Raw genomic sequence first — 16,112 nt, forward strand, 5'->3', positions numbered from 1 at the left:
GGAGATTTTAATTTCCCAGATATTGACTGGAATTTGGGGGCTGGTTACTCACACACTAGCAGGACTTTTGTGGATTTATTGGATGATTGTTTTCTACATCAGCATGTTCGGGAGGCAACTAGAGGGAGTAATACTCTTGATTTGATTATCAGCAGTGATTCTTCATGCATTAAGAATCTGCAGATAAATGAACCACTAGGTGGCAGTGATCACAGTGTGCTGAAGTGGGATTTACTCAAAGAGGTAACTACCATTAGGGGTAAAGGGAAGGGTTATTGCTTCCGTAAAGGCGACTACGATGGACTCAGACAGTATTTAAATTCTATACAGTGGGACCAACTGATGATGTTACCAACAGCAAATTCAAAATGGGAAGCATTCAAAGAACTTATCTTGGAAGCTACTAGGCTTTACATACCAACTAAGAAATATTGTTCAAGGTTTAGGCCAAAATGGATGTCAGATGAACTAATGAGGCATATGGCAGAGAAGAAAAATGCATGGGATACATACAAATTAACACATGACACAGAAGCCTATGATAGATACAAGTTGATATGCAACCAAGTTACAAAGGAGGTTAGGCAGGCGAAGGCAGATTACGAGAAATCCTTGGCAAGGGATGCAAAGAATTCTTTACTTATGTAAACTCTAGAAGGAAGGGGATGAATCAGATTGGTCCACTTGATATTGATGGGTCAAGTGTTGATGATCCTGCTCAGGTAGCTAACAAACTAAATGAATATTTTGCATCGACATTCACACATGAGGAGGTATTCAGCGTGGGGAATGCCAGAGGTGTATTCAACTCTAGCAGTAAGCTACAGAATCTTGAAATAACTGGGAGTAAAGTGGAGGAGAAACTGTTGAAGATAAACACAAGAAAGGCACCCGGGGTGGATGGGATCTATCCAGTTATATTAAAGGAGGCAGCAAAGGAAGTAAGCAAACCCTTAGCCATAATTATGAGAGCTTCCTTGGACTCAGGGGAGGTACCCATAGACTGGAAATGTGCAAATGTGACCCCAATTCACAAAGGAGGATCAAAGGCTGACACAAGTAATTATAGACCTGTGAGCTTAACTTCTGTTCCAGGAAAATTAATGGAGGCACTGGTTAAAGAAGCACTGCAGGATCATTTAGACAAGATTTCAGTTATAACTCAGACACAGCATGGTTTTGTTAAGGGGAAGTCTTGCCTGACCAACTTGATTGGATACTATGATGCAGTCACAAAAGAACTGGATGCAGGGAATAACTTTGATATTATATACTTGGATCTTAGAAAGGCTTTTGATACTGTTGCACATGGAAGACTGCTACACAAATTGGAGCAGTGTGACATTGGAGGCAAATTGCTGCTATGGATAAAGGGGTGGTTGAGGGGGAGAAGACAGAGTGGTAATCAATGGACACTGCTCATCGTGGACTGATGTTATTAGTGGAGTCCCTCAGGGCTCAGTGTTGGGTCCATTATTGTTTTCTGTATTTATAAATGATATTGATGATGGTATATCGGGCTTAATGTCCAAGTTTGCAGACGATACAAAGGTTGGCAGGGTTGTCAAGGACACTACTGACACTATGCTGCTGCAACAGGATCTGGAAAGGTTGAGCAGATGGGCTGAGAGGTGGCAAATGAAAATAAATTTTCTGTTTATACTCCGGCACGACAACCAAGTCAGTAGAGTTTACAATAAATCGTCAATACAAATATTTATTGTATTTAGTAGTCACTGGCTTGAACCCCGGTCCACTCAAGGAACGCGTGCTATGCACTCTCGCTCCTGACCACTGGGCTACGTCAGGCCTAAAGTTTAACATTGATAAATGTAAAGTACTACACATGGGAAACAGCAACCCCAGAGCAACGTATCAACTCTGTGGTACTACACTGACAGTGGTAGAGAATGAAAGGGACTTGGGGGTGGTTGTGCAGGCAGATATGAAGTTCTCTGAGCAGTGCAGACGGGCTGCAAGAGTAGCTCATGGAGTATTGTCAATGATATACAGGAATTTTTCCAGCAGGGATAAGGAGGTGATTATTCCATTGTATAAGGCGATGGTCAGGCCACACCTAGAGTACTGTATACAGGTCTGGAGACCTCATTTCAAGAAGGATGTAGAACTGCTGGAACGAGTACAGAGAAGGGCAACAAGATTAGTGAATGGAACAAAGGGGTGCTCTTACGAAGAAAGGCTTAAGTTTTGCAAATTACAGTGTCTGGAGACTAGGCACCAGCGAGGTGATCTGATAGAGGTGTATAAAGCCTTGAATGGTTTAAGCATGCTCAATGCTGATGGGATTCTTCCTCTAGCTCAGAAAAATCACCTGAGAGGGCATAAATTCAAATTGAGGAAAGACAGATGTAGGATAGACGTGCGGAAATTTGCCTTTAGCCAGCGGGTGGTTGGTTGGTGGAACAGACTTCCATCCCTTGTGGTGGAGGTTGATAGCCTAAATAAGTTTAAGGCTCAGCTGGACAGGTATTTTGAACGAACAGAGGGGTGAAGTGGAAGTGGGTTTTTTTTTTTTTTTTTTTGGCTGATGCTGCATAAGCTTGCTTTCTTGCATCAAATGCCTCTACTAATGCTAATGCTAATTTTCCTTTTCATAACATTTTACACGTTAACATTTTACATGTTATACAATAATTATTTAAATAGAAGCACATATATAGTGTCTGAATCACCCTGAAAATTTCTGCTATGTGTGGAGTTCACAACAAAAACTCAGAGGAAGAAAATCCACGGTATTATCAAACGTGCACATTCTTTGTACTTTGGTTGCAAGATTGGTGATCAGAACAAAACTTAGGCTCCACATATGTGCTGTATTATGCATCACAAATTTGAGGACGTGGCTAACTGGGAAAATTAAAAGTATGGCTTTTGCTGTTTTTATGGCGTGACAAGAACCAAGCAACCACTTGACAATTGCTAATTCTGCATGACCAAAATATCAGGGATGTTCAAAAAAAAATCATCAAGCACAGCAACAAATATCCTAACATATCACCCACAATATGGCTTGTTTCATGTAATGAAGACTTGCCAATACCAAATCATGAGAGAAAGGAAGTGGTGGTAAATATTGTGATGAGTCTTGTGTTGCAGACTGCTGTACCATCCACTTCAGACTACCTACTAGAAAATTATAATGCTGCACTTTAAGCAAGAAGAGTTGATTAACTTAATTCACAATTTAAATTTTCTACATTGCAAGCAGAAATCTTTGGTTCTATGTTAGAACAGTGGACAGTACTTGAAGCAAGAATTAAAATTACAGTATACTGAAAACAGCATTTCCAAAATATTTCATTATGGAAGACTGTTTTTCTGTAAAGATATTACTTGTCTTCTGAATGAACTAGAAATTGAACATAATCCTAATGAACGGCATACATTTAATGATCCTTCAAAATTCAATTTTAAAAGCAGTTTTGCTGTACAATGGAAATGTATCCCTATCAATTCCTCTACTTCACACTGTTAGCTTGAAAGAAATATGACACAATATATCCAAGATGCTGAATGCAATAAAGTACTATGACTTTGCTTAGAATGGCTATGGTAATCTTAATGTAACTGGATTATCCACTGGTCTATAGGGAAGTTTCACAAAATTCCCTTGTTTTCTATGGGATGGTTGTGCAACAGAAAAACATTATACAGTGCAACAGTGTGAAATGAATTTTTACCAGAGAGAAGTAATAAAGTATGTTCCATGGGATAAACCAAAAAAAGTTCTTTTGCATGAAATGCTTGGATTAATGAACACATGACTTTGGATAAAGGAGGATGAGGAATTTTGCTACCTAAGGGAAGCATTTCCCAATTTTACAGATGCAAAACTGAAAGAAGGAATTTATTATTCCTTAAACATATTTTGAAACAAGACTACAGAATACTGAACTAACAGCTTGGTGATCATTTAAAGCAGTTGCATGCGGGTAACTTGGGAGAAAGAAAGACAATAGTTTTCAGTTTTCTGAGAGTGGCCTCTGATAACAAGCAGGCAATAGTCACCATTAGACATCATTCAGCTCTATTAACAGTACTATATACAAGTATATTCTGTCCACTCCTTTGCTTGGATGAAGTAGTGGGCCAGTAAATCAGATTGTCTTATAATGGGGGATTTTAATTTCCCAGATATAAACTGGAACTTGTTGGATGGTCACTCGCACACTAGCAAGCAAGACTTATAGATTTATTGGATGATCTGATTATCAGCAGTGACTATTCATACATTGAGAACCTGCAGATAAAGGAACTACTAGGTGGCAGTGATCAGAGTGTACTGATGTGGGATTTACTCAAAGATGAAACTACCATCAGGGGTAAAAGGAAGGGTTTTTGCTTTTGTAAAGGTGACTACAGTGGTCTCAGACAGTTTTTAAATTCTATACAATGGGACCAACTGATGATGCTACCAACAGAAAGTTCTAAATGGGAAGCATTCAAGGAATTAACCTTGGAAGCTACTAGAGACTTTTCATACCAACTAAGAAGACTGTTCAAGATTTGCACCTAAATGGATGTCAGATGAACTAATGAGGCTTGTGACAGAGAAGAAAAATGTGTGGGATGCATATAAATTAGCAGGTGACGCAGAAGTCTAAGGCAGATATAAGCTATTCTTTAATCAAGTCACAAAGGAGGTTAGGCAAGCGAAGGTTGATTACAAAAAAATCCTTGGCAAAGCATGTAAAGAAAAATCAGACTTCTTTACTTATGTAAACTCTAGAAGGAAGGGAGTGAATCAGATTGGTCCACTTAATACAGATAGTTATTTTGTTGACAATTCTGTTCAGGAAGCTGACAAACTGAATAAGAATTTTGCATCTACATTCACAAATAAGGAGTTATTCAGGGAGGGAAATGCCAGAAGTTTATCAAACTAATAAGGAGTTCAAAAATTTTTTAATAACTGCGAGCAAAGTGGAGGAGAAATTACTGAAGTTAAACATAAGACAGGCACCTGGAGTGGATGAGATTATCAAGTTATATTAAAGGAGCCAACAAAGGAAGTAAGCAGACCCTTAGTGATGATTATGAGGGCATCCTTGGACTCAAGGGAGGTCTCCAAGGACTGAAGATGTGCAAATGTATCCCCAATTCACAAAGGGGAATTGCAAGGTGACACGAATTATTACAGACCTGTTAGTTTAACTTCTGTTCTGGGGAAATAATGCAATGCAGGATCATCTAGACAAGGCTGTAGTTCAGACACAGCATAGGTTTGTTAAGGGGAAGTCTTGTCTGACTGATTTGAATAGATACTAACAATGTTGTCACAAAGGAACTGGATGCAAAAAAATAATTTTGATATATTCTTGGATTTTAGGAAAGCCTACTGTACAAGTTGGAGCAGTATGGCAGGGCATTACGGGTAAGTTGTGCTATAGATACAGGGATGGTTGAGTAGAAGAAGACTGTGGTAATCAATGGACACTGCTATTCGTGGACTAATGTTATTAGTGGTTTCCTCCAGGGGTCTGAGTCGGGCCCATTTTTGCTTTCTGTATTTATCAATAATATTGATGAAGGTATATCAGGCTTAATGTCCAAGTTTGTAGATGATACGAAGGTTGGTAGGGTTGTTAATGATAGTAAGGACAGTATGCTACTGCAACAGGATCTGGAAACGTTGAGCAGACAGGCTGAAAGATGGCAATTGAAGTTTAACATTGACAAATGGAAAGTAACATACTAACTGCCTAACTATACTTAGGGTAAGTAGAGAACGAAAAAGACCTGTAGGTAATTGTTCAGTCAGATATGAAGTTTTCTGACAGTGCAGACAGGCTGCAAGAGTAGCTCATGGGGTCTTGTCAATGATAGATAAGAATTTTGGTAGCAGGGATAAGGAGGTGATTATCTCAGACCTGTATGCAGTACTCAATATGATCAGAAGCCTATGGCAGATATAAGTTAATCTGTAATCAGGTCACAAAGGAGGTGTGGCAGGCGAAGGCAGATTACGAGAAATCCTTGGCAAAAGATGCTAAGAAAAACAGCAAGGATTTCTTTACTTATATAAACTCTAAAAGGAAGGGGATGAATCTGACTGGTCCACTTGACATCGATGGTTCGACTGTTGATGATCCTGCTCAGATAGCAAACAAACTGAATGAGTATTTTGCATCTACATTCACACGTGAGGAATTATTAAGGTTTGAAAATGGCAGAAGGTTATCAAATTGTAGCAGGGTGCTTAATGATCTTGTAATAACTGAGAGCAAAGTGGAAGAGAAATTGTTGAAGTTAAACGTAAGAAAAGCATCTGGGGTGGATGGGATCTATCCAGTTATATTAAAGGAGGCGGCAAGGCAACTAAGCAAACCCTTAGCCATAATTATGAAAGCATCCTTGGACTCGGGAGGTTCCCACGGACTGGAGATGTGCAAATGTATCCCCAATTCATAAAGGGGGATCGAAGGGTGACACGAGTAATTACAGACCAGTTAGTTTAACTTCTGTTCCGGGTAAAATAATGGAGTCGCTGGTTAAAGATGCATTGCAGGATCATCTAGACAAGACTGCAGCAATAATTCAGACACAGCATGGGTTTGTAAAGACATCGATGGTTCGACTGTTGATTTGTCTGACAAATTTGATAGGATATTATGATGTGGTTACAAAGGAACTGGATGCAAAAAACAATTTTGATATCATATATTTGGATTTCAGGAAAGCTTTTGACACTGTTGCACATGGAAGACTATTGTACAAATTGGAGCAGAATGGTATTAAGGGTAAGTTGCTACAATGGATAAAAGGATGGTTAAGTGCGAGAAGACAGAGGGTGGTAATCAATGGGTGCTGCTCTTCTTGGACTAATGTTATTAGCGGAGTCCCACAGGGTTCGGTGTTAGGTCCACTGTTGTTTTGTATATTTATCAATGATATTGATGAAGGTATATCAGGCTTAATGTCGAAGTTTGCAGATGATACAAAGGTTGGCAGGGTTGTTAATGACAATAATGGCAGTCTGCTACTGCAACAGAATCTAGATAATTTGGGCAGATGGGCTAAGAAGTGGCAACTGAAGTTTAACCTTGACAAATGCAAAGCACTGCATATGGGTAGAAATAACCCCAGAGAAATGTACCAACTGTGTGGTACTACACTTAAGGTGGTAGAAAATGAAAAAACCTGGGAGTAATTGTGCAGTCAGATATAAAGTTCTCTGAGCAATGCAGACAGGTGCCAGGGCAGGTCACGGGGGTTTTGTCAATGATATATAGGAATTTTGCTAGCAGGGAAAAGGAGGTGATTATCCCTCTGTATAAGGCAATGGTCAGGCCACGCCTTGAGTACTGCGTACAGGTCTGGAGACCTCATTTTAGGAAGGATGTAGATTTACTTGAGCGGGTACAGAGAAGGGCAACAAGATTGGTGAGGGAAATTAAGGGATCCTCTTACCAAGAGAGGCCTAAGTTCTGCAAATTGCAGTGGCTGGAGACTAGGCAACTGCGCGGTGATCTGATTGAGGTATATAAGGCCTTGAATGGATTGAGCACGCTGAATTCTGATGGGATCCTTCCACTTGTTCAGATTACGAACCTAAGGGGGCATAAATTCAAATTAAGAAAAGACAGATGTAGAATAGATGTGCGGAAATTTGCCTTTAGCCAGCGGGTGGTTAATTGCTGGAACAAACTTCCATCTGTCGTTGTGGAAGTTGATAGCTTGAATAAATTTAAGGAGGAACTGGACAGGCATTTGGAGGGAATGGTGTGTTTTTTTTTGGCTGATGCTGCATAAGCTCATACATTTGCTTTCTTGCATCACATGCCACTACTACTACTACACCTTGAGTACTGCATACAAGTCTGGAGGTTTCATTTTATGAAAGATGTAGAGCTGCTGGAACAAGTACAGAGAAGGGCAACAGGATTGGTGAATGGAACAAAAGGCTGCTGTTACCAAGAAAGCCTTAAGTTCTGAAAATTGCAGCATCTGGAGACTAGGCACCTGCGTGGTGATCTGATTGAGGTATATAAGGCCTTGAACGGTTTGAGCAAGTTCAATGCTGATGGGATTCTTCCTCTTGCTCAGATTCTATACCTGAGAGGGCATAAATTCAAATTGGGGAAAGACAGTTGTAGAATATGTGCAGACATTTGCCTTTAGCCAGTAGGTGGTTGATTGCTGGAATAAACTTCCGTCTGTTTTTGTGGAAGTTGACAGCTTAAATAAATTCAAGGCAGGCTGAACTAGACAAACATTTGGAGTGAATGGATGGGGATGGGTGAAACAGGAAGGGTTTTTTTTTTTTTTTTTTGGCTGATGCTATATAAGCTTGCTTTCTTGCATCATATGCCCCCTCTACTAATGCTAATATAGAAAAGGTAGAATTTTTTACAAAAAAGTAAAAATTTATGATGGTATAACATATACACAATGTATAAGTTTTTGAAGACCATACTTTTAGGTTTTTTTATGCTAAAATAAAGTAACTAATAATTATTTAGGTATATATGATCAGAAGTCATTTCACAGACTTCAGGAAAGTAATAATTCCTTACTCTTTCACAGGCATAAATATTTGTATTTATATATTTTAAAGTTTTACATAGTAATTGAACATTTGCTTATTTACATTATATGAAAAATAATATATGAATGAAATTAATATTTTAGAATGAGCCAATTCATAAAATAAACAAAGAAAATAAACATTTTACAGAATTTTTCCATACCTTGCTTTGCTTGTTTGGAAATGCTTTCAAATTTTTCACAGGCTTCTTGCTGAACGGCTTCAGCCTAAATATAATTTGAAAGTAATTTTAATTTTGAAAAATTCATTCATAAATTTACCAAACCATAAACTTTTGCCAATCATTCTAATTAAATTTCATATATATATAATTGGCTTTCCATGTCTCAATATATAAATTTTACTTGAGAAGTCTAACTATATAAAAAAAAATCTACTGGTAACACTAACTGTGTTAAATAGGAATAAACTAAAAATGCAAGTATATCATATATAAATTGAAATCATTACATTACCAATTTAAAATCAACTACTTGTTCATTGTGCATCAGCTAAGTTTATACAGGTCTATGCTCAGAGGCTAATTTGCATGTTGTTTAGGCCAAAAACCTAGAATAACTTATGGATGTACCCCCTACCAACTCCTTTCACCTGAAATTGGCTAACAGCCCTGAGTGAAGAGGCCTTTAACCTTTGAGTGGTCACTTCTGGTGTTCTAAACATTTGTGATTTCTGAAATTTTTCCACTAAAAAAATGCAAATGCAATGAAGCAGTGGCTTTCAATACTTTTCAGAAATGAGATATAAAAGATAGTTAAATAGTAAAAAAAAATTCTAGAGGAACAGTACTCAAATGAGAAAATGTTAAAATAGCAAATTGGCGTTTTTAAAACAAAGTAACCATTCAACTGAGGTTAGGCTTGTACTGCATAAAATTGTATTTTCAAATACGAATGGATCTCGGCACTTTTTCAGTCTGTTTTATAAACATTAATGGTAGTAATAAAAAATATACTTTTTTTTGTGATTAATATAATTGTGCTAAGTTATAATATTCTAAAACTTAAACACAGCAATTGGTAACAGTGACCAGTTAAGTTGAAAAATGAAAACAAAATGAAAAACACAATTTTTCTAACCCTTACTTCACAATCGGCATGAAGACTCAAAAGCAGCTGACTGTGTGTGAAGTTTTAGTTTTGGTGAAAACTGGTTTACAACATGGATTAGGATATTGAAAGAAGCTGCACGTTCAGATGGTCTGGATAATCTAAGGTGAGTGATTATAGATTTATTTTAGAAGAGAAAATAAAATCAAGCTAGGCAACCAACCTTGCATTAATTCTTTAAATAAACCAGCCCAATAAAAGACTCCCCTTTCCTCTGAGTAAAAAAAATTAGCCATCAAAAACTAAACAATATTGCTTATTTACGTTTTATTTCAATTAATTTGAGTTTTAATCAATTTTTTTATGATAAAATATTAGGATAAGCATTGACAGTTTATAATGTTTACGGAAGCTGTCCCTGATTGTTTGTTATACACGTTACAACACATTTTTGTTATGCACTTTTTTTTGGAATGCATGCCAAATGTTAGGAGCAGCTTGGATAAGATAAAATAAGTTTGTTATTAACAGATTTGCTTGGGATTCGCTATCCATTTTGCCTAAGGATTTGGACTAATTCCAGCTTGATGCCTTCAAGCTCTACTTAAATCATGAACTTACTGGTAATGCTTGTGCAAATACTTCCATTATCTGAATCTCAGGGTATTAACTGAGAGTTTTCAGAAAAAGTAACAATCTTGATCTCTTAAATATTTTTTGAAAGGCTAAAATGATATTTTACTGCCTTAAAATGATCCTTCACTTTATGTTCTTTTTATTGCACCAGTCTGGGAACTTGATTGCCACACCTCATTTATCCCTCTATAACAAAAAAATAATTAAAAAATAAAACTTCAAACTGAAAGAGAATTGATAAACAGTAAGTTTCATTTTGGGGACTTAGAGGGGAACAGGCATTCTGTTTGTTTATTTGGTTTTAAGGAGCATTAGCAACTAAGGCCATATTGCTCCAGGGATATGCAGTGGTCATTCCCTGACTTTTCCGCATCCTCTGTATTTGGTGGTCACGGGCTTGAACCCTGGTCCAATCAAGAAGCGTGTGCTACACACTGCTGCTCCTGCCCACGGTGGCACCCAGACATTGTGTGTTATCAGATAATCAGTCTAAAACACTGATGGATCCAATATCTTTCTATTTTAGAAGATTTGGAGAAGCCCAGTTGGTTTGCTTCCCTAAAATCCACTCATGCACACCTTCTCGATGGCAAGCCCTGTTATGTCACTTTGGTGGCAACGAAAGTGACGAGTGGTTCTCTTCAAGACACCTGGTCAGCGTGAACAGGAAAAGACCAAATCCTCCAGCACATAACACAACAAAACAAATGGCCCTCAGAAAAGTAACAACTTTGATCTCTTCAATATTTTTTGAAAGGCTAAAATGACACCAATGAAAACATTGAAAAGAGCAAAGTATGTCACCAAGGGTTTTGAGACTAGTACTCAGGATATCGAAGAGGTACAAAGATTATAGAGGTTGAAGAAATATATACTGAAATTGAGACTTCTAGATGAACAGAAAACTCACTACACCATTATTATGGGGTACTTCAATGCTAAGGTTGGAAAGAGACAAAACAGCGTAGAAAGGGAAACTATATGAAATTTTGGAATTGGTGAAAGATTTGTGAAATTTGCAGAATATTGAGGAATGTCAGTAATGAACACTTATCAAGAAAAGGGTGAACAGAAAGTGAATTAACAACTAATGAAACTGACTTCATCCTCACTAACAGAAGATATATTGTGAATGATGTTACTGTCATGAACAAGGTAAATGTTGGAAGTGATCACAGAATGGTAAGATGCACACTTGATATAGATGTAAGAAAAGAAAGGAAAAAAACTGACTCGAATAAATAATACAAAGGTTTTTGAGATAACAAAAGATGAGAAAAAGCAGTATGTACTGGAACTTAAGAACAAGTTTGAGCTTCTAAAGACCTATCAGGATCAAGATAGATGAGGAATACAACTTTCTGAAAGTGTAAGCCCTAGAAACCTACAATGCAAAAAGAAATCCGAAGAAGAAAAAATTAGTCAAGAAACACTTGATATGAACCGAGAATGACAAATGAAGAGCAAGATAAACACCGACAAGGTCAAAATTGACTATACTGAGTTATGCAAAGCCATCAGAAAGAGACTCAGAGGACATAAGATTTAACACAAAAAGAGAACTAGCATTAAGGGAAAACAAAGGACTTAAATGAGCAGTCATCAGCAGTAATACAGAAAGACAAATGATACTGAAACTGAAGAATAGTGATGGTATACTTATAAATATCAGAGAAGGCATAATTCAAATAGCAGAAGACTACTATAAAGAATTATATAAGGAGCAAGGAAATGATGCAAGCAGTGGGGGAAGATGGATCACAAATTAGCAACACATATGACATACCCGATATCCTTCCTGACGAGGTAGAACATGCATTGAAGAAAATGAAGAATCAGAAAACACCAGGTGAAGATGAAGTTACTGTAGAGTTGTTAAAATTAGGAGAAAGAGACATGACACAGAAACTGACAAGACTCTTCACAAAATAAATCAGGAAAGGCATTATGCCTAAGGAGTGGAATAATGCAATCATAATTTTGCAGCATAAGAAAGGAGATATATCAGAAATTGGAAATTATAGATCAATTGGCTTGTTGTCCCACATCTACAAGTTGTTCACAAAAGTCATTACTAACAGATTACAAAGAATACTTGACAAGAATCAACCAAAAGAGCAAGCTTGCTTTAGGACAGGATTCTCAATTATGGGTCACCTTCACGTAATATTGCAATAATGGAGAAAGCAAATGAATATAAAATACCATTATGCCTGCCATTTGTGGATTATGAAAAGGCATTTGAATCCAGCATACAGCAATGTTTCGGGTACTGGAAAGACAAGTCATATACCCCATACATTATGATTTTGATTTATTAAAAAAGTAAGAGATTACCTCAATCTTGATCATGAAATGCTTCCAGTCAATCCTCTCTCATATGTGAGAAATAAAATAAGATGAAAAAAGTGAAAAAACGAATTAATGAATTCCTTCACTCATAGAGATACGACCAAATTCAATGCGCAACGGAATCGAAAGCCCCAATCCAACCCCGAAACACAGCAAACCACCGCAGCAAGACCAAAAGTGCAAGAAGACATTGCACTTAATAAATAGTTAAAACTGGTTCTGATAATAAATAATTAAAATCAATAGTAAAATTATAGTAATCTTATAATACAATGATAAATCTGACTAAAAAATGAATAGCAAATGCTTAAAAAACGGTACTCACCTTGTATAAATCTTCAATAAATTTATTGGTAGATGGTGGCTATATTTAGGTTGGAAGAAGCATTAAAAAGAACTAAAGCAGAGAATGGGGCAAAAATATTTTAAAATGAGCACAAGGAAGTAGAAGTGCAGATCTCCAATCCTTGGTTGTCATAAAGAGGTTAAGGACACGAATAAAAAAAATGAAAAAAGAGAGAGAAGACCGGTGGTGCCAATAGTCGTTGAGGGATTTTCGTTGAATAAACTGTCATCAGTTGACAAATGGGAGAGAAGTGAGCGCGTGTTGTATTTAAAGTTTATCTATACTCTCATGATGCACTTTTTGACATGTAGGAACTTTAGCTGCAAGAGGTTCCAAGCCGGTGAGAGGTTGAAGGAAAGTTTAGCGTTAATAATGTTGAGATCGGAATGGTGTCGGTACCATTCGATGGTGAGGGCTTCATATTGAAGAATTCTGTAGATCGATCTAAGTTTAATAATAGTGATGGCAGAGTCAACAAGGGGGGTGTGGTTGTAGGTTTGAGCATGGGTTGTTAACTCAGTCAGGATTGACTTGTCCTGAAACTGCTGAAGTGGTAGTATGCACGGGTATTGGAAATTGTGGAGGAACCAAATTTGGTGGTAGTGCTGCCGATGTAACAGGTGTTGCAGTTTGGTTGGCATTTTATGAGATATATTATATTATTGAGATCATTGATGGGATATTTGTGTGTATCTTTATAAGAATTAAATAGAAAACCTAGTTTACTGTAAGTAGAGAAGGTGAGGGAGATGTCAGTATCTTTGAATGTACATCAGAATTGTGCTGCAAGTTCACTATGGTAAACGGAAATGCATTAATTGAATATAATAATCAATAGCAAAAATTGTAATTGGTCCTTGACCTTCTGGAATGTCCATAAAGAATTTTAAAAATACCTTTTAAATAACTTTTTAACTGTACACAATGTAAAAGATAATGAAAATAATTATGTAATTAAATGTTTATTGCATAAAACAGCAGTTCCCAAACTGTGCGCCGTGGAATATTTTAAATTTGAGGGAAACACAGCGATACTCGACATCTGTCGGACACTGCACGAACTACTAGCTCAAGGTAGTTCAGTTTCAGCATTTCTTATTAAGTTGTTTGGACCTAACTACTAAACGGAACTGTTAGGTATTTCTTTTGGTCTGGGTGCGCCTTGAAAAAATTACTGAGACACTAAGGGCGTCGTGAAGCGAGAAAGTTTGGGAACCTCTGACAAAATACACAATGAAGAAATGACTGTTGCGGAAATATTTGAACAGTGTTGACTTTCTCTTTTCATCAATCAATTTCCGATAGCCGACAGCAATCTTCTCTGGGCCCTGGCGAAATAAATATTGCAGAGAACCTAAAACCTTTTGTTTGAGGTTCTATGCGATACAAAAGATTTCATCTAATTCTTTTACCGTTATCTCTGTGGTAACATTTTCATCTGGCTCATTTAAAAATTTTGAATTTTTATGCAAGTGTGCATTGACTTTTTTAGCAGGAGACAAACAACACGTCTTCTTCCGATGTTTAATGGAACACACCGAGGCGGGCAGCAGGCAAACGTTTGTTTATTGACCATATGACTCGCGGTAAGCTTAATGCGCGATTCAAATCTTTTTCAACTATCGCATAAAAAAAAAAAAAAAATCATGTTTTTTGAAAAACATGATCTTTTTTGAAAAGTGGTATAATTTTTCAAATAGCGTTAGCTGAAAATCGCATTACGCAAGGCCTGGCTGTATGTCTTCGTCGGATATGGTGGTGTCGCTGATTTTTTGGAATGCTTGGTTGGTATTATTAATTTTGAATGTAGAGAATCGAGTGAATGGGGATATAATTTTGACAAGGAAGATGGATAAATTAGCAAAAGCTGATCTACTAAAAGAAACGATAGGTCTTAGTGGGTGGCCAGGTTTGTGTGACTTGGTTATTCCAAACATGGGGCAGAATGTTGTGAATACCTATTTGTTGTTGGGGTTTAAAGTGCAATGGCTACTTAGGCCATATTGTACTTATGGAAGTGGTGCATACTGTCTGCGTTTGTTGATTTAGAAGCAGTTAGATACGGTTATACAATCTTATTCGTTTTAGAAAGGAGAAGAATTCTGCAAGATTTGAATTTTCGCCTATGATATGGCGAAGTGACAAAGGTTCCTTTAAATTTGACAGAATTGAAAGACATTAGTCTAGCATTATTATATAGAGTACGGTCCAGAAGTATGTGTTTGACTGTGAGTGGTGTTATGACAATGATTACACTGGGGAGGATAGTTTCCTGACAAAAGAAACAGATGGGTTAAATGAGTATGACCGATTCTGGCTAGAATTACTTCTTGTCTGTTTGCTATAGAGCTAGAAGCCCATAATTTTGGTAAGGGAGTAGTTTATTATGGAATTGTGTTTGCCACTGAAGAGTCCATCGATCCTTACATATTCTTTGTATATTCATTTTATAATCTGTGACGGGTACTAGCAAATTCTTTGGGGCTGGATGGATTTTTGGCAGCATCATCTGCAATTTCATTCCCTGGTATTCCGGTATGGCCTGGGATCCAGCAGAAGATAACCTTTTGCTGATGCTCTGTAAGACGTATCAACTGTGTTTTGATGAGCTTTAATATCGGGTGAGTAGGCGGGGAATTGTGTTGCAACTAATACGGAACCTTGTGAGTCTGTGTATATTATGCTCTTCTGAATTGACATATGGAAGACATTTTCTAATGCAAGCTTTATGGCAAATAATTCAGTTGTCTGAATTGAGAAATTATTTTATCAGGGAGTACCACTGCTGCACCCGATCCACTCTCAGACTTCGATCCATCTGTATATATTTTAGCGAAGTCAGGATAATGTTGAGCTTGTTCAATGTGTAGCTGTTGGATGGTAAAGTCTGATAGAGTGTTTACCCCACTGATGGAAATACTTGTCACAACATGGCATGATGACAGACCATGGAGGGTCAGGATCTATAGGATCTTGCAAGATTTTATCGAAGTGTATATCCCAATCTTCTGTTAGATGTTTTAGCCTAATACCAGCAGGCTGAACTGTCTGTGGTTTGTTTCTATACAGGGTCATATACAGCAGATCATGAAGTATTGACCAATTAGGATGGGTTACCTGGCTTTGGATCTTGATTGCATAGTTTAACAGCAACATCTTT

General features: G+C 37.3%; 1 protein-coding gene across 2 annotated transcripts in view; it reads right to left on the reverse strand.

The window, feature by feature from the left end:
- The window catches only part of Snx6 (sorting nexin 6), a 133,486-nt gene that overhangs the window by 11,238 nt on the left and 106,136 nt on the right, over nucleotides 1-16,112 (reverse strand). For both annotated transcript variants that reach the window (XM_090386905.1, XM_090386904.1), the window contains exon 12: nucleotides 8,712-8,775. In XM_090386905.1, coding sequence (XP_090243031.1) covers nucleotides 8,712-8,775 — 64 coding nt within the window. The remainder of the gene's footprint in view (nucleotides 1-8,711; nucleotides 8,776-16,112) is intronic.

Source organism: Mastigoproctus giganteus, chromosome 12 (genome assembly GCF_048544385.1).
Source record: "Mastigoproctus giganteus isolate SK-2022 chromosome 12, ASM4854438v1, whole genome shotgun sequence".
NCBI classification, from domain to species: domain Eukaryota; kingdom Metazoa; phylum Arthropoda; class Arachnida; order Uropygi; family Thelyphonidae; genus Mastigoproctus; species Mastigoproctus giganteus.